We start from the raw sequence: 23,011 nt of genomic DNA, 5'->3' as shown, positions 1-23,011 counted from the left end.
ATTTTAGATGCTCCCTTACTGATCTCTATTAAAAAATAACTTTCACAGACTGGTAATTGTTAATTTGAATAAATTAGCCTTGCATTTGATATAGCTTATTGCAATCAAATCCAATTGACATTTGTCACTGACAGTCAATGAAAATCAGTTGAAACCGATCGCAATATGTCCTACAAAATGCAGAGCAGATGTGCTCTGAAGACCAAATACATGAAAAAGCAATAGAAAAGGAAGAAGAAACCAGAAGAAAAGAATAGTATTGAATTTGCTCTGCAGGTCTGGGATAGTTTCAACCATCATCTAACCTGCCATGTAAATTCTCTACCATCTATACATTTTGAGGAAATTGCAGGCAGATGGGAAACAATCCCTCCTTATGGAGCTTTGTTTGTACTATAGATTAAAACCAATTTTTGTAAAAAAAAAAAAGGAAAAAAAAGTCACTTTTGAGTCACTGAGTTTTGTTGAAGAAAAGAGGGAAAAAATTCAGGCCAAAAGGGAAGTCTTAAAGAGATCACAGGTACTGTTTTTTTTATAATTATTTGAAATTTTGAAATCTACAAGCCAAGCAATAAGATGGCATCAAGATGTAGTCAATATTAGGAAAATCTTCAGTAAGGCAAACCTCCATCCTGGCATAAACATGTTACTACTCTCAAGCTTACCAGCTACCATTGAAAGACAACTATACAGAAGTATCTTCACTTTCCTGCAACATAATAATATTTGCAAGTAAATTCGACAAATAACAATAAGATTCCTGATCCATCATCACTTGCAGATGGGAAATAGTCGTGAAGCCAAAAGGAGACCAAATTTGACTTCAGAAGGCTTGGTCATTTCAAGAAGAAGATGAAGTTTTTCTTGCTGCAGAAATTTATCATAATTTTTTTTATTTATATATGGTTATTATCGTTCCCTTTTGGCAGACAAACATGGGAAGCTTCTAGCTCTTGCTTAGATAGGGAGAGTGTTAATAATAGAATTCTAGCTGCAGACTTCATGACTAAAAACTGTAATGTATCATAATTTTAGTCATAAGATCATGATGATATATACCCCTGTTGAACCAACTAATAGACAGTAGTGACTCTGAGTTATTATTTTATTTGGCACTCTTAATGCCCTTGTGGTTAGAAACAGGTATAGATAAGAGTTATTGATTTCTCAAAATTTTTCATGTTTTAAGAGCTAATAATCTAAATCAACATGAATTAACTGAAGCCATAAAACAGATTAAATCATATCACTTAGGTATCTAAGATCATTCAGTGCAAAGGTGAATGATAAAACTCAGATAGATCCATCACAAAAATCTCAGCTGAATTTAAATAAACAAATATTAAAGATTGTTTTTTAATGTTTATTTATTTACCTTTGATGATAGAATATTAAAATTTATGATATGTTTCTTCTGTTTTTTTCCCATGATGGGATGGCCTCCCACGCCCCCTCTGCTCAGCATTTCTTTTCTTCCTTGTTTCTTAGGTTTTTGCTAGTTATTGTTTTTTTTCTTAATCAAGTTAATTTTTGCTAATATTACTATTATTGTGACGAGAAAGTTTGTTTTGTCTATGTTGTATTATTTACAAAACCCAACCTTACAAGCTCTGCTCTCTGTTGGGGGTTAATGTTTTTTGTATTTTTAAGTATATAAAATAAACAAGTACAGCAATTTCTACAGTCTTGAAATATATACAGCATTTTAATGGAGTTTCTACAGCTATTTGGAATGAAAAAGCACTCAAGATCAGCACTAAAGCACTAATAATTCAAGATCTTAAAGATAACACTTAGTCCAATGCACTAAACAGTCACTTTTTCTCTTATTTTTTATTATGTTCATTTTTTTGCTTTGATTATTATGTTGTCATGATGTGCAATGACAAGCTAGTACTTACTGTTGTTATCTTAATCTAACAAATAAATGAAAGATAAAATATACTTATGTCACTCTTTTTTTTTAACCAAACAACATGCCTTGGCTTCTTTCTGTCTCTTTGCTGATCCTGCTTTTCTAAACAAGCCTTCTGTCTCTACATTACTGATAATCTTCTGGCAGCAAGTGACAACAAATGATGGAATTTCAAACATGTAGTCTTGATCTGGGCCAACTTTAACACTCTCTAATGGTAGTTCATATATCTTTCTTCCAAACAATGAGCTAGTCTTGGGTCCTAAATCCTAAAAGTTAATGTCAAATAAATAATTGGATGCAATATTAGTAAAAAAAAAAAAAAAAAAACTAAAAAAAAACTATATATCATCAGACTTTCTCTAGAAACTCTGGAAAACAAACAACAGATAATACCAAGGTAAGAATAATGAAACATAGACAAGGGATAAGAGAGAATCTTTTAATAGGCAAATATATCTTCTAAACTCAAAAGAGTTGCTTTTCACAAGAAAAGCAACTTAAAGCTTTTCACCACAGCTTCCTTCTTCACAAGAAGCTTCACAGTGGAAAATTTACAAAAAGCTTTACAGAAACTTAATTGGCCAATTTTATTATTTATTTAATGTTAACCTTGGAACAAGCACAAGCTAAATTTGTAACCTACAATAGAATTATAATTCTACCCAGTCAGTTTTGTACCCTGGTATAGGTGCTAAATCATATGTCATGCATTACTAAATTACACAGCTGATTGTTTTTTGTTTCAGAGTTTATAGTTTGTGCTACTTTATTAAAACAAATTTCTTATCCCCTTTTTTTGGCCCCCTATATAATAATTCTAATTGAATAATGAATGTTTTTCTTTGGTTTGAATAGATATTAAAGAGTTTAGCATCCAAAAAGTGATAATTTAACATAATTTGTTAAATGTGTTAGAGTGAAAATTGGGTAAATTTACATTAAAAGACAAAAATCAAATAGAAAAAAAAAGAAGAAAAACACTGCTCAATCCTTTTTCCAATGTTATTTCCAAAAATAATAATTGCTACTATTGTAATTGTGACAGAGATGAGGAATATGTATCTTAGGCAACATATTGCTAGATTTCACTTCCAAAAAAAGCTTCAAGTGTGAAGAGCACCTTATTCATTTTCTAGTCTAGGCTGCACCACTCTACTTCCTAGATCAGAGCCTTCACCTTGCAGAGAAATGGAGGTTCAAGCTGCCCAAGAAATGGAGGTTGAAGCTGACCAAGAAATGGAATCAGACAACAATTCAGATAAAGAGGAGTTCTAACAGGTTTCAATCTCCAAAGATTGGAACCTTTATCAACAAAGGTATGTGTCATTTCTTATTTGTTTCATTGATTTATTTTTTTTAAAAGTTCAATCATTTTTGTTTTGTTTCAAAGCACTATGAAATTGTGGAGTTTTGAGAAAAATATACTGAATTTTTTTTAATTTTCTTTATTTTAACTCTTTCTTAACTGAATTTTGAAGCAATGTGTAATTTAGGTTTTTTTTTGTCAATTTGGTCAAATGAAAAAAATCTTACAATTTTTGGCATTTGCATATGTCTTATATTTTGTTCTAGTAGAAAAAAAAATAGTAAGGAACAAGGTGTCACTATAATGGCTCAAAATAAAATTTGCAAGGGTAGCCACTACTACATTTGTAAAAATTCTTACAAAAATTTGTAATTAGGTTCAGCTAATCATCAAGACAGACAATCATCACCTCAAAAGCTAAATTACTGTAAGGTCTCTATTATGCCACCTAAAAAGTGGATTGTTTCACTATTAGATTTGTCTAAATTTCCTTAATAAGTATGTGATAGTACTACTAATACCAACAACTCACTACAGCACCAAACCACCTAAGGCATTGTTCCAACTGCCTAAAATAAAATCTTATCTGGCATTCAGCCATTAGTGATGAGAGCTTTTATACAGGAAGACCTAGATTCCCTTTCACTTTGGGCTTGCAAGTGGAAGCTTGGATTTAACATTCAAAAGTGCAAGATGGTTCATTTTGAGAGAATGAATATAAGTTGGCAGTGTAGCATTCTGCTATGCTTGTGCTTAATTCCCAGCTTGTGCCTATACCATGCTTGCACTTACTTAATGCTTGTGCTGTGCTTAGATATTGCTTAAATTTTGTAGGTAGCCTGGGTCAATAAACCTTTATACCAGAGAATTATTACAGGCAGTACCATAAGAGTGGAGGGGTTGGCAAGAGTTGTCTCTATGGTTGGTTGTACCCAGGGATAAATTAATTACAGTGCCATCCTTCCAACTCAAATCTAGGCAAAAAGGTGAATCAAAGTGGGCATCTCTTCTTCTAAATTAGCTGTAAAAATTATTTTTTAACAGTGATAAATGACTGGAAATTTGAGACAGTTTGTTCATCTTATGATGCACTTGGCTTTCAATCAGGGGCAAATCTAGAGCAAAATTGTGGGATGGGGCCCAATGTGCCAAGGGCTCCAATAAGCAAAATCTTGGGGGGGGGGTCAATGTGACAAGGGCTCTAATAATTGACCAAATTGGCAAATTTATAAAAAAAAAAAAGAAAAAAAAAAGGAATGAGGGTGCCAGAAAAAACCTTGGGAGGGCACCCCCTGGATCCACCAGTGATTTAAATGATAAAAGTTTCAAGTGTTTCAAAACAATCATAGTTGCCTTTATCAATGCAACTTTTCCATAGCATAAGCTTTTTCATGAACACTTGAATTTTATTGCGAACTGCAAAAATATCTGATCTGTCTGAAACTTGCAAATACAAATTGAGTTTGTACAATTTGGAAAACAACATCCGCCAAATAAGTGAGCTTGAGAATGAATTTGTTGTCCAGTAGACATTTAGTATATTCATTTTTTGCTTCCAAGTAAATTGTAACTTTATTACACAATTCTACTAATTATGCCTGTAATTTTCCTCTGGATAGCCAGTGAACTTCAGCATGTAGAAGAAGAGATGTATCACATCTACTCATTTCTTCACACAGTTTTCAAAATAGGTGGACTTCTAAGGGTTTTGTACAGATGTATCAAGTACTGTTTTGAAATCACTGGGCAATGCTTTGGAAACTAGTGTTTCTCTATGAAGGCTATAGTGTTTCCAAGAAGCACACAGACTTTGTTCAAGAAGTCTTGCAACTACACTGCTATTTTTCCTGCACATAGTTTGCTCACTGTCAGTGCATATACCAACACAGTTCTTCTACTACAAAGATTTTTGGTACTTGTCTATTATATAAAACACACTTAAGAAATGAAGTTTGGTGAATGCTAATGAAATAAAACAAAATTATAATGAAAATGTAATAGTTTAGAAACAAATTTGGGGCTATATATTTGCACTTTAGGGGGGAGGGGGGTAAAGCATAGCATATATTAAATATGTAACCTAAACAAACATACTTTAATCTAACCAAACCTATTTAACCTAATGAAAAAAAAAATATCATGACAATAAAATACTTCATTAGCAAAATTAGGAAAACTACAACTTGGAAATATGCTCCCAGGACACAGAGATGCCATCAAGAATGGCGTTAAAATGAACTCGTCTTTTGCCTTTACTGTCGCCTGCCACATGTACTCTACTAAATATGAATGTGATTGATTACGGGAATGTACCTGAGTACCATTTGTTCCCCCACTTTGCAAAACTCCACATTCTCTTTACTTTATGGGTAGAGGTGCAATTTTCTGGGTTGACAAAATTATTTTTGTAGTTCACTTTCAAATGAGTGAAGCCTGCTTGTTCCAGCTCAGTTGTGTTGTAGCCCTTCCAACAATCTGAAATGATTCTTGAACATCCATGGTGAGACACTGTATTCTATCACTGTTCAAAGGAGACTAACCAGTGTCCTCAAGAATTGTGCTAATAATGAACTAGATCAAGAATAGCTAAATGAACTAGATCAAGAATAGCATTAATATTGAACTTTTCTTTGTCTTTGAGACAGTCAGCTGATGCCAAAGCTCCCAATTTAATAATTCACAAATGACCTTCATAATTTTGCTACTAAAGTATTTTATTTTCATCATATTTTAATGTCACCAAACTTCACTTCTCGACTGTGTTTTATATAATAGACAAGTACTGATTTTTCTTTTATATGGGAATCAATTGTATTGAAAATTACCTCACCAGTTTCAAAACTTATTGGCTTGCAGAACAAGATATCTTTATGCACATTATTCTGCCATATATAACACAAAAAAACAAGCAATTGAGATAGGCCTTGCATGTTGGTAGATTCATCTAGTTGTAGAGTAAAATATTTACTGCCTCTTTATCTCTAAGACAACAAAAAGGTGGGTCCTAAGATTGAAATTCTTGTTAGATGGGTCAGAGCCCAGTCAACTTTGAGGACCACCCCTCTTCATGATTATTACTTATTTTGCTGGACAATGCAGTTTAAGGTAATTTAAGGCAAACACAGCTATGTATACTCCTAATCTAATCCTAATTTGTTTAAAGACTCTCTCTTTACACCCTCCCAAAAAGTTCCTATTGTCCTTAGATCTTTCTATACAAAATCCTCCTGCTCCGATTCAGGACAACCTGATTTTCATTTGGCCCTAGATTATTGGCCAACAAGTATAATCTTTAGCAATGTTTCATTCTTCATCATAAAATTTGTCCTAACTATCTCAATCTGTCTCTCAGTATAGCCCTAGAAAGCAAGATTTATCTTGCATTCTATCCATCATATTTTATACAGCTGACTGTTTAAGATATGGACAGTCAGTCAGGTAACCAAAACAATCCATAGGCAATTATTCTAGAAAACACTTAGCAAATCTTCCATTATCTTTTGGAGTGCCTATACTTCAGAACCACACTTGACCACTGTCATCACAGTTGCTTCAAATATTCTAATCTTGGTTTAGAGGCTCTATTATTTAAGTATTCAATCTAAGGCCAATACTGTGAAGCATAATAATTGTGTTTAAATAGGCTTGGGTCTCAGGATAATTTTTGCTTAAATTTAAATGTGAAGAAAATATTTTTCCTAGGTTGTGGCCAAAACTTGCCCATTCCTAGCTATCTAAAAATATTAACACTATATACAAGACTAGGAGCCTATTGCCCATGCTTACAAACAGGTAAATTTTAATTAAATCATTTGTCCAGAAGTGGGCACTGTCTAAGTAGCCTACCAGGGGTAGGCCCAGCCTATTATCCTAATCAAGAAAACCATGTAGCAAAGTGTTATGCTTAGGAATGTAGGGATACTTATACTTAAACTAGACCTCTTATTTTCATAGGTAGCCTATCTGGACTAATAGACTGTTTTTTTTATTAAACCCTACAAGTCATAAATATACCTAGCAGTCTACTGAAAGGAGTGTAAATCTAGTTTCTTTTCTTTTTTTTTCACTGAGTTGAGCCTAGACATTAAAGAAAGTAAACTTAGTGGTAAAAAAGAAATTATTCATTATACATAGGGCTATTTTGAAACAAATTTTTAGGATTAGGCTAGCCTAGGCTACCTAATGCTAATGCAGGTTAAGCCTAACCTAGAAAATTATTTTAAGGCCATTAGAGGAAGCTCACATAGCTATTATTCATTTACTGTCTGGCAATAAAAAAAAATTAAATAGGCAATAGCCTAGGTATGGACTCCTGCTATGCTAGGCTAATCTTTTTCATTTTTGTGCAGCGTAGACTCTACATGCAGGGCTAGCCTACTATACACTCTAAAAGACAGAATCAGCCAGAAGAAATAGTCAAAATCCTACACACTGATCTAAAAACTAGTATTAGGCCTAAATATGGTAGCTCAGTCTAGATAATTTGGGTGGGATTATTGACAAAAAGATAGGCTATGTTAGATAGGATACCTGTCTGGGTTTACGTGACTTTATACTTTCTCGTATTCCAATTTTTTTCAGCTCCTCGAAAGCTACATAATGTACTTTACCAGGCTCTTCTAATGTAAAAATAGAATGCATTTTAAGCAAAAATTTAAATTTGAGCTACATTTAAAATTTGGTTGATGATAACGATGAGGTTTCGGGCCGATGCCGGATTTTCATCTAGCTTTTTCGGCAGAATAAGCCAAGTGACGTCAAAATAGATTCGTCCCACTCACATTGACATAAAGTCAGTCTCCATTTGGCAGATTCTGCAAATCTACCCGCCAATCTGCAAATTTTATTTCCATGGAGACTTCTGTTCTGTTCCGGCTCAGTATTGGCAGTTTGCAGATACTGCAACCTTCGACGTTGCTTTTTCTGCAAGATGGAAGATTTGCAGAATCTGCCGAATGGAGACTGGCTCAAGAGGTGACTCAATGTCGAAGCTATCAAGTATTTTGCAATAGGTTGCATCAAGACATGGCTAATTGTAGACAGATAAAAGCCAAGACAGATAGTCCAAGTAATTGAGAGGCAAATGTTTAAATGGCTGGGGCACGGGTAAATGACAGGAGTATGCACGACTCTCTTGGAAAGGCAGGCCTGCCTAGATTCTTAGGCATGCTGATCAAGAATTCAAAAATGGAAATCAAGAGGTGACTCAATGTTGAAGCTGACACTTTACAGTGGTTTGGCAATGCCATTCATAAAGCAGCCTATTATATGGAATATATCAATTGCTCCACCGATCAGAAGCAAGGTGAAATCCTTATGGACCTTATTTAAACCAATATCATTGACCAACTTCGTCAATATGAGACAAGATGTTTATTTTAAAAAAAATCTCTATCACAAACCCACAAAGGGCCGAATTCGGAGTCGACAATATTAATGGTTGCACTAAAACTGGCAAAAATGTGAAAAACAACAACAAAAAAGAAAAAATCATAATGAACAACCATTTAAAAGTCAGTAATTACACTGTAAAAGTCAATTAAAAAAGTTAAAAAGATAAAAACCTGTCATACTAAACTTACACAAATACAAATCGGAAAAAGAATTAAAAGGGACATAAAAAGGGGGGCAAATAAGCGGATAAATACAAACAAGAACAAGACATAAATACATAGAAATTAAAAGGGACAATAAAAAAGTGTCAATAATTCAACTGCACGAAGTCAATAAAAGAGTTAAAAAGATAAAAACTGGTCAAGAAAGAGGGGGGGGGGCAAAACTAAATAAATAAGCAACAAAAAAAGAGAACAAAATATAAAATTTATAAGATGTATCTAAGCGGGAACTAAAACAAAAAAAAAGAGAAAGGACAAGCAAACGAGTGCAAGAACCTGGGCAAGGCACCATCAGCTAATATATAAGAAAAGAGAAACTAGCGAGATATTTTATTTATTTTTTCTATGATGAAAGGGACAAAATTTCTTGCATATCTGGAAGTAACGCAACGAATGGGGGACAGAACAGGGGTGGGCTCATAAACAGCTCGAGGTGGCCGTAATCTGAATTGGAAGTGATGTTTGGGGAAAATACTTGCCGTACGAGGACTTGTTATTTCGTTTTTTGCAAAACGGAGGCACAACGAAACCCTCCTTCGCTCAAAGGTTTCCAGACTAGCTTTTTTAGGAGGAGAGATTATGGCACCTTGCCTTCTTTGAAAATTATTCGCAAAGATCTTTTTTGAATCGATTCGATTTTTTCCGATTCTTCGCGAGATATACCAGGGTGATAAACTGGACAAGCATATTCTATATGTGGGCGGAAAAAAGGACATGTAAATCCTTAAGGAGTGGGAAGGGGGGCGCTGAATTTATTTAGGAGCTTAATGAGGGCGATAGACAGACTAGCTCTATGGATGATGTCTTTAAAGTGGATACCCCACTTTAAATTTCAAGAAATTGTGACGCCAAGTAGTTTAAATGAGGACACAGAAATTTCAGGAGGGATAAGATTAAGAAAACAGGGCGAGGATTTGAGGAAACAAATCGGCATTGTCATGGACTTAGAAGGGTTTACTGTCATGTCTAAGTCCAAGGCCTTGTCTCCAATTTCATGGAGGAGACTCATAGGGTCGTTTATTAAATTTCTGAAGCAAGTTTCAACAACCGTTAGGTCATCAACAAATTTCCACCCGATCAGGCAATTCCTTTGCGAGGCTTTTGATCATGACTTAAAAAAGGAGGGGACCTAGGAGAGTACCTTGGGGTATACCATTGTGGACAGGGAGAGGATTTGAACAATGATTCTGGCATTTGACAACCTACGATCTATTTGTTAAGAAGAAGGCGACCAATTTCACCAGTAAGGGATCAATATTGAACTGGCTGACCAGTTTCTCAATTAAAATGTTATGGTTAAAAGGGTCAAATGCTTTCTGAAGGTCGACGGAAATTAAATTTAGCCAGGAATTAGGTTTTTCGAGGATTTTCCCGATGTGGTCGATAAGAGAAACGAGGTAGTGGTAAGTAGAAATGGATTTTAGATTCCTAGATTACCTCAGGTTAGAAAGAGGCAGGATTTTTTCCCTCAGCTAATCTATAAGGAATTCTTGGTAAGGTGTTGACAAAAAAAGGAATAAAAATAATGGGATGATCGCCACTAAAAACAGGCTTTCTGTTTTTGTTTATCAAAGGGGCTATAAATCCATTTTCCTAAATTGTTAGAATTTGCCCAGACACATTAATCTGATTAAATATGACAGACAAGGGTTTAGAAATGAAGTCACTGAAGGCACTAATAAGAGGAAAGGGGATATCCAAAGGACAAATACTTGTCTTTCATTTTTGAATTCTTCTTTTTATCTCAGACGGGGAAACAGTGGGTAATGAAGCGGAAAGGGCTCCAGTTGGTAATTGGTCGGATAATGCTGGAAAGCTCTGGAAAATGGAAGCAAGGAATGTATTTAGATTATTGGCAGTAATATCAGGGGACTCGGAAAGATTGAAGTTAAGCTGTTCAAGCCTCCTGTAACACAGCTTTTTAACCTCAGAATACCAATTTTTTGGTTTATTAGTGAGAAATTCTTCGACCTTGCTTTTGTAGTACGATCGTGCCAATTTACGAATTTCTCTTTTAACCGTTTGGTGAATAATAGGTTTATCACTGGAGCACTTTTTTAATTTTTTTTCAGGGAAACAAATTTGATATTTTTCAAATAGCTTTTTGTGGAACATAGCCATATTCTCATCAAAATTTTTAAAACTATAAACATCGGACCAATCTTCAGTATTCAGCCACATATCAAAAGAAAGAAGACCTGAATTTTGAAGAGGGCAATAAGTGCCGTAAGTTATTGAGAAAGAATGCTTAAAGTTTGAGGAGGGGGATAAAAGAATCGAAAGACGATAACTCCCGCCTAATGGAGGCAAAGCTGAGGGAGGACTGTAAAAATTATACATGTTAGTTAAAATAAAAGTGCAGACTGAAAAAGAACAAAAAAACAACAATAAGGAGCATACAAGGTACTCAACTGCTCTGTGTGTTCTTCAAAGACGACATCTAATTTAACTATGTTGAGTGTAATAATGGTTGCAGATTACAGATCTTTTTGTAGGAAAAAGAATCGTTGTCAGTATTTACGTGTTTGTAAGCATTTTATCTCAGGATGTTGCAAAAATAGTAACTGTTATTTCGATCATCTTAATATATGCGCAGGTTTATCTTGTGTCGACAGTGCTTGTAATTTGGCCCATGCTTCTGGGTCATCGATCACCCTTAAGAATTTAAATTTGTCAAAAAACAGAAAAGCTATCCTGGCCGTGGGCCGGGCTACATTCTAATCGCCCCATCGGTCCCTTGCCACCGTCAAGTATCTACATAATATCTCTACCGTTTTTTCTAGTGGTCGGTGCTTTGGTTGCACTAAAGCTCACGTTCAGGTTCCTCCTTCTTTTTATCTACCCCCAGGAAGAAAATTGCACCAATCTGTAAAAGATATAAATTGTAAGAGTCACTCCTCCCCCTTTGGCCGTCCTTTTTTAGTACACTGCACCCAAGCAAAAATCTCCCAGCAAAGTTTGTCAAACACAGCTCAACAATTACCAAACCGCTTTCGATTACCTACTCTCCTCCTCTTTTAACCAGCTCCCGTCCCAAACTCTTGAGCAAGAAAAATCTTCGTTCCAATATAACAAACAATAAAAACAAATAAAAGCAAATTGAATAATCCTTCGACTCGGTATAACAAAAAAGGAATTTATGCATAAAACCAAAGACCTTAAGAAACAAAAGACGTCAGGATCGTGTGTCATAGAGAGTAAATTCTCCTGACATTGGAACTACGCTATTTTTCTGCATGAATAAAAGACACAATTTTTAAAATTGAGAATAAATTAACGAGCAAGTAGGAACAATTGACTATTTCTCCTGTTAATCTTCTAAATTGACTTTTCATTTTTAACCCCTAAGTAATTTATTAAAGAAAGAAACGCACTTTGTGAAAAAAAAATTGAGATACACCTTCTCAAATTTTCACAAATGTTGTCAATCTTCAAGTTGTTGGGATAACAAACTAGTTTACTGAGTCAAAACTTGCTCAAAATTGGATGTAAGGAGTATTAGTAACTTACTAGAATGGAAACTGATACTAACGGCGTCCAAATCAACGCCACCTAGCATTTGACATCTCTTGGTATTTGTTTCGCCCTTCGTCATTGTGTTTTTTACCCATTACTTTTTCGTTATTGATTAAGCGGTCATTATAACAATGAAAAAACGCCAAGAAACACCAAATGCTATGTGACGCTGGTAATTTTTTTGTCAATACTAGCACTGGTTTCCACTCTTATAATTTACAAATAGTCTTTGGTTGGAGGCGAAATCTAATAAATGAAAAACACAGAGTTCTTACTTAAGTAACCTGGTAAATCAATGCTACGCCAAACAAAAAACTATTAAAAATAAGCATAAAAGATTAAAACTTTTACTCCGAAAAATTATAACTTTTGAATGTATTAAAATCGCTTATTATATAATACAGTTTCAATATTTTAAGTTCCAAGATTAAAGTGACTTATTAACCATTGATATATTACTATTTACGTCCAAGTTTTCATTCAGTCTAATTTAAAGACCACACCGACCGAACATAAGGAAATAACACTATAAGATACGAAAAAGAAAATAAGCAGTGACCAAAACTCAAATATTTTGGTATTGACCACCAAAAAGCCGTCAGTAGTCTAAAATAAGAAGAAAGACTGCAGCAGGAACGCTTGAAAAATTGAAGAGCCCCGAACTTGAAAAACTAAAAGCAAAATAAATATAATTTGAAAGCAGTAAAAGCAGAAACAAAAACTATAAGAATTTAAGAGAAACCCTCATATTTCATTAAATACAGAAAAGTGCCTATTTTTATGTATCAATTTAAAAAAGATCTACGAAAAAATGAGCTTTTTACTTAAAGCGAACAGCCATGTTTGAAAGCAAACATAACCATATTGAACATCCGTATGTTCAATTTTTTTGTATCTTTTACTTTCTTTAACTAATGGCTTACGTTGTATTACGAAAAGAATTCATTTTCGCTGTCTTAAAAAAAATGATCAGATGTACGAACTGATGTAACCAGATTGATTCTTTATTTTCTTGTTGTATTAATTGAGGCTCCCTTAGACATTTCTTTTTATTTTTTATAATCTTCAAGCAGATCAGTTAAAAAAACTGAATTTTTGCACTATGAATCGATATAACCAAATTTTTCTTTTAAAATTTGTTGCCACTACTGGGGTAAATTGGGCCCAGTCTACTTGCCCAAAAACGTCTCAATCAGATCGGAAAAATATAGTGTTTACTCATTTAGGGGTGTACAAATCAACCGAACCGATTTCTTTCAAAATATTTTCTTCTATTCGATTTTTTTTGTCCAGTATATTATATGCCCGGCTTGTTGTAATCCGGATGTTGCGATTGACTTGACTTATGTCTCCTGGCGGGCACTTCTCGGCGTAAAGATTGACGTCTGCCTCCTCCATCCGCTTCGGTTCATGGCAAACGTTTGCACATCACTCAACCTGATATTTGCCATCGTCAGGAACCCGGACAGGCTGTCAGACCATCGTTTCTTTGGTCGGCCACGAGGTCGCTTCCAACCGGCTTTGACAGGATCGAAGTCATGGATCGTTTTCGCAAGTATGTGTGGAGACATTTGAAGTAGGTGTCCGAACCATCGTAGTGCTCGCTCGGCTGCTTGGGTTGAAAACCGAGACCGCTTGGTGAGCTGCAGCAGCTTCTCATTGCTGACGAAGTCGAACCATCGTAGACCTTCGATCCTCCTCAGGCTCTTCGACTGAAAGACATCAATTGCCTTGAGGGTTGCGGCTGAAGCTTGCCACGTCTCAGCTCCATAGAGCATCACAGAGCCGACGAGGGCGTTGAAAACCCGCAGCTTCGTTGTGCGACTGATGTTTGGTTTCGCCAGAGGTGACGGTTCAGTCTGCCCATGACAGGAGACGCTTTGGATATTCTCGCTTGTAGTTCAGAAAGAAGCGAGCCATCTGAAGAAGTTATGGAGCCCAGGTAGGTGAATCGTTGGACAACTTCAATGCTAGTGGTGCTATCCAGGCTAACTGAAGGATTGGCAGCAGGGGAGGTTGGGTCTATGGCCATAATTTTCGTTTTAGTCCAGTTTATCTGCAGTCCTACTTTTGCAGCCTCTTCTCGTAGGATTCGAAGTGCTTCTAGCAACTGCTCCATGTTGCGGTGGCAAGGATCAATGCAGCCAACGATTTTTCAAATTTTTATTTTTATTGAGGGTGCCTCGTCTCTGTCTACATATGCTGGAAGCAGCAATTCAATGGAAAAAATAATAGTTTTGACTTAATTTTAGGCGTAATATGTCGATACAGCTGAATCTAACCACAACGTTCTAACCACATTGATTTCCCCCTGGCATATCGGCTTGCTCTGTAAATTTTTAAGCCTACCGGATACAAGGCAAATTTTAAGCCCATTTTTGGGAATCGCGACTCAATACTGGCAGAATTATTCTGAATTTATTTCCCCATATAAATCGACAATACCCAAGAACTTGTGAATTGGGCAATGTATGGCCTCTTTTAGTGCTTTGGTCTAGGTTGATAGAAACCATCCAAAGTTACGCCGTTTCTTTTGGTGTTGGCGATTCAAAATGTTAAGATTTTTAGCTAATAGACAAAAAAGTTTTGAAAAGTTTTGAACACCAGATTATATTCAAATTCTCTATTGGGCATTCAAGACCCTTTGACCAAAGAACTAACAAATATACGTTTGGAGCTTTACAGAAAAAATATTAGTTTCGGGCGAACCAATATTTTGGGTACCAAAGGGTTTGAACCTCTTCCTTTTTTCCCTGCAACAAATTTTGAAGTCTCTTGCCCTGCCCCAACCCTTGTCGGAAGTTTCAACTTGATCCCTAAAGCCGTTCTTGAACTATTGCAGATACACTATTTTCATAAAAAAAGAACTTTTTCGCATTCTGACTAATGGTCTTGCATAGCTCAGGTATCAGTTTTCTGATTTACTACCTTGGACTGGGAGTGAAATGCATGGTTGGGGGCAAATCATCCCACGCCTCATGTATTTTCCCCCAGATTTCTCCAGGTACCCATCTGAAGTTGGGTTTACTCTGGATGAGCCTATAGAGCCGAACCGCTGACCCTGGTTGCGCACCAAATAACCAGTGACACCAGGATTCGGACCCCTGCCCTCACAGACAGATGATTTCAAGTCTAGCAAGCTAACCACTCTGCTAGGATGGCTCATTTTTCGTAGTCGGGACTTAAACGATGTTTTTCAATTTACCACACTACCTAGCCTTAGAAAAAAAAGTCCTCGATTCTTAAAGACCCGATTACTCGAGTCTCTCAATTCTTAAAAAGCGCACTGGAACCTTTGACTTCCGACCAAATAAGCCCAACCAAATTATTAAAGCCAAGCCGTACGACGTAATCGGAGATTGTAACATCAAAAATTTTTCGGAAGCATATGGCTCTGCACTAGAGCTATAGGATCAAATAACATATTCTGAAGAGTGTCATACGTCATTTTAGAAAAGTATAGCTAAATTATTCCATATTTTTTGTGTTTTCACTTCGTGCAAAGTCATATTGATGCAATATTCGTCAATCAAGTGTAGACGATCGAGGCGTGCGTCCTAAAAATCAAATCATTTGCCCCTCTTCTTTCTGGGTTGTATTGACAATGTATCCCAATCCCAATCTCGTCTTTTTTTTTAAGTCAATGGCTATTCTTCTCCTTCATAATAATGGGGTCTCTAGATTTCTGGAAAGTAGTTAATTTCATTAAATGTGGGTGTTTTGTAATAAATCGATATAAAATCCTAATGAGCCTTCTAAATTCCAATAGGAAACATCATTTGACTCTTGTATAGAAGTTTTCATAACCATTTCCAACAGTGCACAAGTTGATATTTTAGACCGGTCACCGGCAAACGGAAGAACAAGAAACATGTTTTTCATGACAAAACATGTCATGTTTATGATTTGTTTGTTTCTTTTCCTTCGTATCTTAGACCTTGGATCCTCCGAAGCCCGGACAATTTCATAGGGTGTATGCTCACTTCTGCCCCTCCCCTTGAGACGCCACTCGTACACTATACATACGAGCCGATTCCCTGGCTCGACGATTCCCAGACGCGGCCAAAGTGCGTCCAGTCCACAGACAAGAAGTATTATCATACCTCTTGTCTGTGGTCGTCATGGTTCGTTTACACCACACATTGTGGAAATTCAAGCGGAAATCCGTCCGCTTCCGTTCAAACTACTAAAATAACCCTGCGTTTGAAGGCAAAGATTTCAAATTATTGCAACGGCGTGACCTATGTTCTTACCCTCTTCTGAAAGCTGTTGAACAATAGAGAGCCAAATGACACCGTTTTTCTTAGTTTTCTTATAGCCTGGGTGTACAGGATCATAGAAGCTGGGGTAGCCTTGAACCAAAGTTATAAGATCGTGTAGTTTTTCATAATCCATGCTCATGATTTTATTAATTCAAAAATCTTGCCAAGATTCCGTCCTGATTTGACCAAAACGTTGCGGAAAGCTAGAGATTTTTTCTAGCACGAAAACGGACGGAATTTCCGCTCGGATTGCTAATGGTTCGTTTACACATTGCGGAAATTCATGCGGATTTAGCAATTCGTGCGGAAATTCCGTCCGTTTTAAAACGGCAAGTAAAATCGTGGCTTAACATCCAGATGTGAGTGGAGCCTAACCAAAGATCCCGCCTCTAGCTAAGAAAAGACGTCAAAAATACCGGATATCTAGTATTTGAAAGTTAATTTAATAAAGTTGTCCAATTGATTGAAAGCAAAAATGACTGGAAGAGGCAAAGGAGGTAAAATACTTTAATGCCGTAGATTTTTAATTTATTACATTAGATATAAGCCCAGATTTTGGGTTGTTGAGAAGGAAATATTAAGAATACAAGGGGGCTACTTGCCTGTACATTTCTAGTGGGCTATAAAATTTAGCTAAGATGTAAGTGAAAACTTCATTTGATGCCTTTTTTCTGCTCTTTCATAATTCAGTAATTGCTTCTGGGGCTAATTGCATCTTGAGCCCTTAAAGGGGCCCCAAAGGTAGGCTATTAAAAATGAAAATGAAAGAGCATAAAAAAGGGTAAATATATACAAATCATATTATTGAGTAATAACTAAAGTGGATATACCATTCGATGCCTTTTTTATGCTGATTACAAATATAATAGCCTAATCATTTCTATTGGAAATGAATTTTTAGCCCCCCCCTATATATGCCAATTCAGGGTAGGCTATATATTTCTACATTAGGGGGGTTGGGGGTAAAGTTTAAACTTATCTCCCATTCACATCAGAAATAAAAGTTGCCCCCCCCCCTAATGTAGAAATATATACCCTGAATTAGCATAGGCTGTATAGGGGGGAGGGAGGCTGAAATTCATTTCCAATAGAAATGATGGTAAAATTCTACTTTAGCTACTTTTGGCTATCTTGGAATGGGGTTAGGTTAGAAAAATGAAACGTTCAGGGATGGGTCTACAGGCTAAAGTATGTCCCAGGAAGGTATTTTGAAGTACCTACCTCCACTCCTTCTCCCTCTAGAGGGTCCTGAAATTTGCCTACATGACAGGTCTATACCCATTGAAATTTTGACAAAACAACATTTTACCTTAATTTTCAGTCATCAGTTTCTTTTTCTCTGGCTTTAGTTCTGAAAATGCAATTTCAGTTATTTGAGCAGAATTTTAAGACACATAAATAATTTATTTCCAAAATTTAGGAAATGTATTTGCATATCTTTAAAACCTTATTAAATTGGATTGAGCAAAGCCGTTAAGCTGAAAACAATTTTGCTGTACTTCCTTTAAGCAGAAAATCTATTTTGCAAGGTTTCACTTTTATAACACAAGATTTTTAAAGGTCATCAAAGGTCAGGACCCACTAGAGGGAGAAGGAGTGGAGGTGGGTACTTCAAAATATATTCCCAGGACATACTTTAGCCTGTAGACCCATCCCTGAAAGTTTCATTTTCTTACCCTAGGGTAAGACACCCAGTAGTCGGCCACCTGCCTATTCTCGGACAGAATCTTTGATAGGAATGAATCATCAGCCTATTCACGGACAAAAGTCTCCAATTCCCAGTCACCTGCGATGCATTAATCATTTTAAAAACTTTTTGACATTTAAACTACTCTAATTACTGTATTATACCACCTAGAAACTTAATTTTTTTACAGTTAAAATCCTGCTTCTTTTCTGAACAAGTAGGTTACTAATTCAAATTATTTGAAAAAAACTACGTTTTCTAAAGAGTTAAAGAGGCTGAGTTACAAGGTCGAACCTTAAAACGTACAGGGATTAGGAGGCACAGTTGGGGGGCTGCCGCCCCCAAACCCCCGCTTTCGCAGCCTTTAAATATAAAAAAAAATTTCTTTAAACTGAAAGTAAGGAGCGACATTAAAACTTAAAACGAACAGAAATTATTCCGTATATGAAAGAGGCTGTGCCCTCCTCAACGCCTCGCTCTTTACGCTAAAGTTTGACTTTCTCACAACTCTTTTTTTAAACAATAAAAACTTTAGCGTAAAGAGCGAGGCGTTGAGGAGGGCACAGCCTCTTTCATATACGGAATAATTTCTGTTCGTTTTAAGTTTTAATGTCGCTCCTTACTTTCAGTTTAAAGAAATTTTTTTTATATTTAAAGGCTGCGAAAGCGGGGGTTTGGGGGCGGCAGCCCCCCAACTGTGCCTCCTAATCCCTGTACGTTTTAAGGTTCGACCTTGTAACTCAGCCTCTTTAACTCTTTAGAAAACGTAGTTTTTTTCAAATAATTTCTGCACGTTTTTGTACAGTTTATTACTTATTATTGCTTGACTAACTGTTAGCTGATCGTGTCAGGAGTTAAAGTTGGGGGGCTGCCGCCCCCAAACCCCCCGCTCTTGAACATTCTTGTGTTAAGGCTTTTAATTCCTGAATACTCAAATCACGTCGTACTGGGTGCCTCCTAATCCCTGTACGATTTAAGGTTCGAACTTGTGACTCAGCCTCTTTAACAGCCCCCCAACTGTGCCTCCTAATCCCTGTACGTTTTAAGGGTCGACCTTGTAACTCAGCCTCTTTAACTCTTTAGAAAACGTCTTTGTCTACTTCTTTATTAATAATTGGATAGATGAAGGAGATTACCAGGGGCCTTCCTCATGGACCCACTTCAAGCTTTTCATCTTTATCTTCTAGTTGCAAAATTTAAGGTTTGAACTCTATGCTGATGACCTACAAATATAGAATTCTGGTAGAGACGTCAACCTTTTACAAAAACTCAGCCAAGAATATGTTAATTTAAGTAGGGTGTTAACTCATGAAAATGTGTGTGCATGGGGCAAATTTTTTTTTCAGTGAAATACTGAAAAATTTATTTTTCAATGAAGATGCCAAAGGGGTATTTTTCGAAATTTAGGGATCAATTGCCTAGATTAGATTAGGACATGGGTGTTTTTTAACACTATTTTCATCCATCCCATGTCTTCTTTATTTTATATGCACATGTATACACCATTCATATGCCTTAAATTCTGTTATTGATTTTTTCTTTTTCTTACTGCATCACAATCTCCAATATTGCTGCTTCCAAAGATTAAAAAGAATTGCTACCAATAGAGACTTCAGAATAATCAAGAGAGAATTCCTATAACAAAAAATCATATGATTTTAAGAAAGAAAACTAGAAAAAATCATGGTGATTAAGATAAAAAGATTATTTTATTATGTTGTAGTCAATATATTAGCTTTGTCTCATTGGTCTTATACCCAATTTGAGAGGGGTGTTACAGCCAGATTACAACAGTGGAGAACAGACCTGTTGTTAGTGTTAATGGCTCTCTAGCTTTGAGAAAAAGAAATAATCTAATTTCCCTGGTCTTATTGTTTTTCAGTATTTCATCTCCATGAATATTTTGTTTGTATTGCTTTAAAAGTATGTTTTGAATTTTACCAGGAAAAACTAAAGCCAAGTCAAAGTCACGTTCTGGAAGGGCTGGCCTCCAGTTTCCTGTTGGAAGAATCCACAGAATGTTAAGAAAAGGAAATTATGCTGAAAGAGTTGGAGCTGGAGCACCTGTCTATTTAGCAGCTGTGATGGAGTATCTGGCAGCTGAAGTGCTTGAATTAGCTGGCAATGCTGCTCGTGATAACAAAAAATCCAGGCAAGCTACAATTTCTTTTAACTTGCTTTTTATTATATTTTTCAAAGGATTGACATCTTTTAATTAAAAACAGTATTTCTAAATTGTTTAAGGTTCCATTAACATGAAGATCCTCTTTCTTAAGCCAAACAATACCATTAAAAATATCTAGTTTTACGGAATATTTGCATAAGACAATGGATATAAGAAGTATAGAGGTATAAGAAGTATATTAGAAGTTTAGGATATCAGGGATATTCAAAGTTTATGAGGGATTTTCTGAAGACAGTAAATAAAATACAACCTAATTTAAATAATTTGGCTAAATGACTAATATCCATCTTCAGCAAAATTGAACATAAATATTTAAACAAAGAAACCAATAAAAAGAGTGAGTGAGTTCATATTGGTTTCTTTGTTTGAGTATTTAACTTATATTATCTTCAAGATGGCTATTAATCATACAGACAAAATATTTGCTTAGGTTGTATGCTATTCACTGTCATCAGGAAAATTCTCTGTAACATCTTGTAATTTGTCTTGTGGAAATGCAGTGAACACCATTCTTAGGTGTTCTATTGAAAAAAATAACAAATTGCCTTATGTTAGAAATTTTTTTTTTAAAAAGATCTGCTCCCCTCCTATTGTTTTTGTACATTGGCCACCCCAAGAAACATTTGGCGTGATCGTCCTTTTCATTGCTTTATAACAGTTAAACTTTAGTGTATAGAGTTAGAGTTGAAGGGAGCAATCATCTCATATTTGGGATGACCCAGAATATTAAAAATAGTAAATACTTCTGCTTATATTTTTAAATAGTATCATTTCTTTTTTATTTCTGTACATTTTTCTTCTGCTTTTTCATTAGATGTGTTGGCTATCTCTTTCCACATTTTTTAAAGTTTTTCCACCAGTTTGATCATTGTTGTTAATCAGGTCAATTTAAAAATTGATTCACTTTTTTTAAAATAAAATAATTGCTTCAACTTATATGGCACCCAGTCTCTTTGGCTCTAAATCATTCTTAATGCTATAAAACTTTTGAAAGCACTGACTTGTCTTCTTGTAATATTCTCTTAGTTCTGGTGGCATCTAACATGGGTCTTCATCAAACAATTCCTAAATTTCCTACTTCCGGTTCCTGTTCCAAAAATTTGTAGCAGGGTATATGAAGTAAAATTTGTAGCAGGGTATATGAAGTACCTTTCGCCCCTTTGTCCTATATATAAGTCCTTTCGCCCCTTTGACTCTCCAAAAAGTATCATCCAATATTTTGAAATCCATTGTCCTCATCTGTAACGGTACCAATACGGCTCTTCATGGTCGTTCCTGCTCTCTTCTGCACTCTCCAAAACAAATGATGAATAACCTCATTCTTTTTAGTGACTTTATTATGCATTAATAAACAACAATAAATTAGACTTCTTTAAAATATCAATAGATGCCTTAAAAATCTTCATATGCTCGTGCCAAGGCATGTTAGAATTAAGAATTACAGTATAGGTATTTGGAATATTAGCAATGTAGCAGAGGCATTAAAAGGGAATATTCTCCACACTCAGTGGCTGACAATTAAATAAGGCATGCTGGATTGTTTCATCGGTTGAGAATAGAGGGGAGTGATGTAGCTTCCAATTAAATAACAAACTATTGAGCGTTTACTCTCCTGAAGACAGGTATAATTCGTATAGAAAAAATATTTGCTTAGGTTGCAAGATCATCTAGGTTGTATTAGATTTAAGATCATCCGAAATTTAGATGATTCTAAAAAATTTATTTTTAGAATCATCCCTCGTCATCTTCAGCTGGCAATTCGAAATGACGAAGAGTTGAACAAGTTGCTTGGTGGTGTCACGATTGCTCAGGGTGGAGTTTTGCCAAACATCCAAGCTGTGCTTCTGCCAAAGAAGACTGAAGGAGCTTCAGCAAAGGCTAAGGGTGGTGGACAGTCCCAGGAATATTAGACTGTGGAGAAAATTGTGACCTGATTTATTTTCTCTTTCTTTTTGCATTTTATAAAATAAAGTAGAGTTAGTGCATCAAATATTGCAGAGTTGATGGTACTTGTAGGGTAGGGTTGTCAGCTTTGTCTTCTTTTTTTTTTATGACAAGAACATTGGGATGTCCTTAGGGGAAAGGGGAATGTCCTTGGAAGTGAATGTCAGTTGAACTGAAAAAACATGAGTACAAAATGATGAAGTATTCAAGTAAAAACTCTTTTCTGCGAAATTCTTGTTGCTATATCTAGTGCTCACTCAAAGCTCTGTTCTGGGTGTTTGTAACTATATTTACCCATTTAATCACAAGTATTCCATCGAAATAATTGTTCTGCACAGTAGATTTTATTGCTCAGCTAAAAGCTATTCATCAATTAAAGGGCTTGGTGATACTTGGTGGTTACAAGCGCCCCCATATTCACAAGAACTGGATAAGCATTATGCAACAGTTTACTTCTTGAATGCTGGTCAAAAAAATATGAGCCAAAAGTAGATCACAGTAACAAAGTTGGGTATACCTATGGTATGTGGTGCATGACCTTCTGGAACTAGACCATGATTGAAACAAAACAAACTTGC

At 35.7% G+C, this 23,011-nt stretch overlaps 2 protein-coding genes across 4 annotated transcripts in view; one reads left to right on the top strand and one right to left on the bottom strand.

Moving 5' to 3' along the window:
- Nucleotides 1-7,887, bottom strand: part of LOC148949960 (uncharacterized) — an 82,844-nt gene extending 74,957 nt beyond the window's left edge. For all 3 annotated transcript variants that reach the window (XM_089092030.1, XM_089092031.1, XM_089092032.1), the window contains exons 1-2: nucleotides 7,755-7,887; nucleotides 1,981-2,184 (exon numbers count right to left, since the gene is read on the bottom strand). In XM_089092030.1, coding sequence (XP_088948156.1) covers nucleotides 1,981-2,184; nucleotides 7,755-7,865 — 315 coding nt within the window. In that variant the 5' untranslated portion in view covers nucleotides 7,866-7,887. The remainder of the gene's footprint in view (nucleotides 1-1,980; nucleotides 2,185-7,754) is intronic.
- Nucleotides 7,888-16,986: 9,099 nt separating this feature from the next.
- Nucleotides 16,987-22,479, top strand: LOC148949959 (histone H2A-like). Its single transcript, XM_089091376.1, has 3 exons — nucleotides 16,987-17,114; nucleotides 20,249-20,456; nucleotides 22,219-22,479. The coding sequence occupies exons 1-3, from the start codon at nucleotides 17,093-17,095 to the stop codon at nucleotides 22,397-22,399; spliced, it is 411 nt and encodes a 136-aa protein (XP_088947502.1). The 5' UTR covers nucleotides 16,987-17,092; the 3' UTR covers nucleotides 22,400-22,479.
- Nucleotides 22,480-23,011: the final 532 nt, after the last annotated feature.

The sequence above is a fragment of the Artemia sp. Qi Xiang Cuo genome, chromosome 7, assembly GCF_049724085.1.
Source record: "Artemia sp. Qi Xiang Cuo chromosome 7, ASM4972408v1, whole genome shotgun sequence".
Lineage (NCBI taxonomy): Eukaryota > Metazoa > Arthropoda > Branchiopoda > Anostraca > Artemiidae > Artemia > Artemia sp. Qi Xiang Cuo.
The sequence above is the reverse complement of the archived record's forward strand: the minus strand, read 5'-3'. Positions and strand labels throughout refer to the sequence as shown.

Coding starts and splice junctions, on each gene's coding strand:
- LOC148949959 (XM_089091376.1), top strand. CDS start 17,093: ATGACTGGAAGAGGCAAAGGAG. Junction 17,115..20,248: donor GACTGGAAGAGGCAAAGGAG/GTAAAATACTTT, acceptor GAATTTTACCAG/GAAAAACTAAAGCCAAGTCA. Junction 20,457..22,218: donor CGTGATAACAAAAAATCCAG/GCAAGCTACAAT, acceptor ATTTATTTTTAG/AATCATCCCTCGTCATCTTC.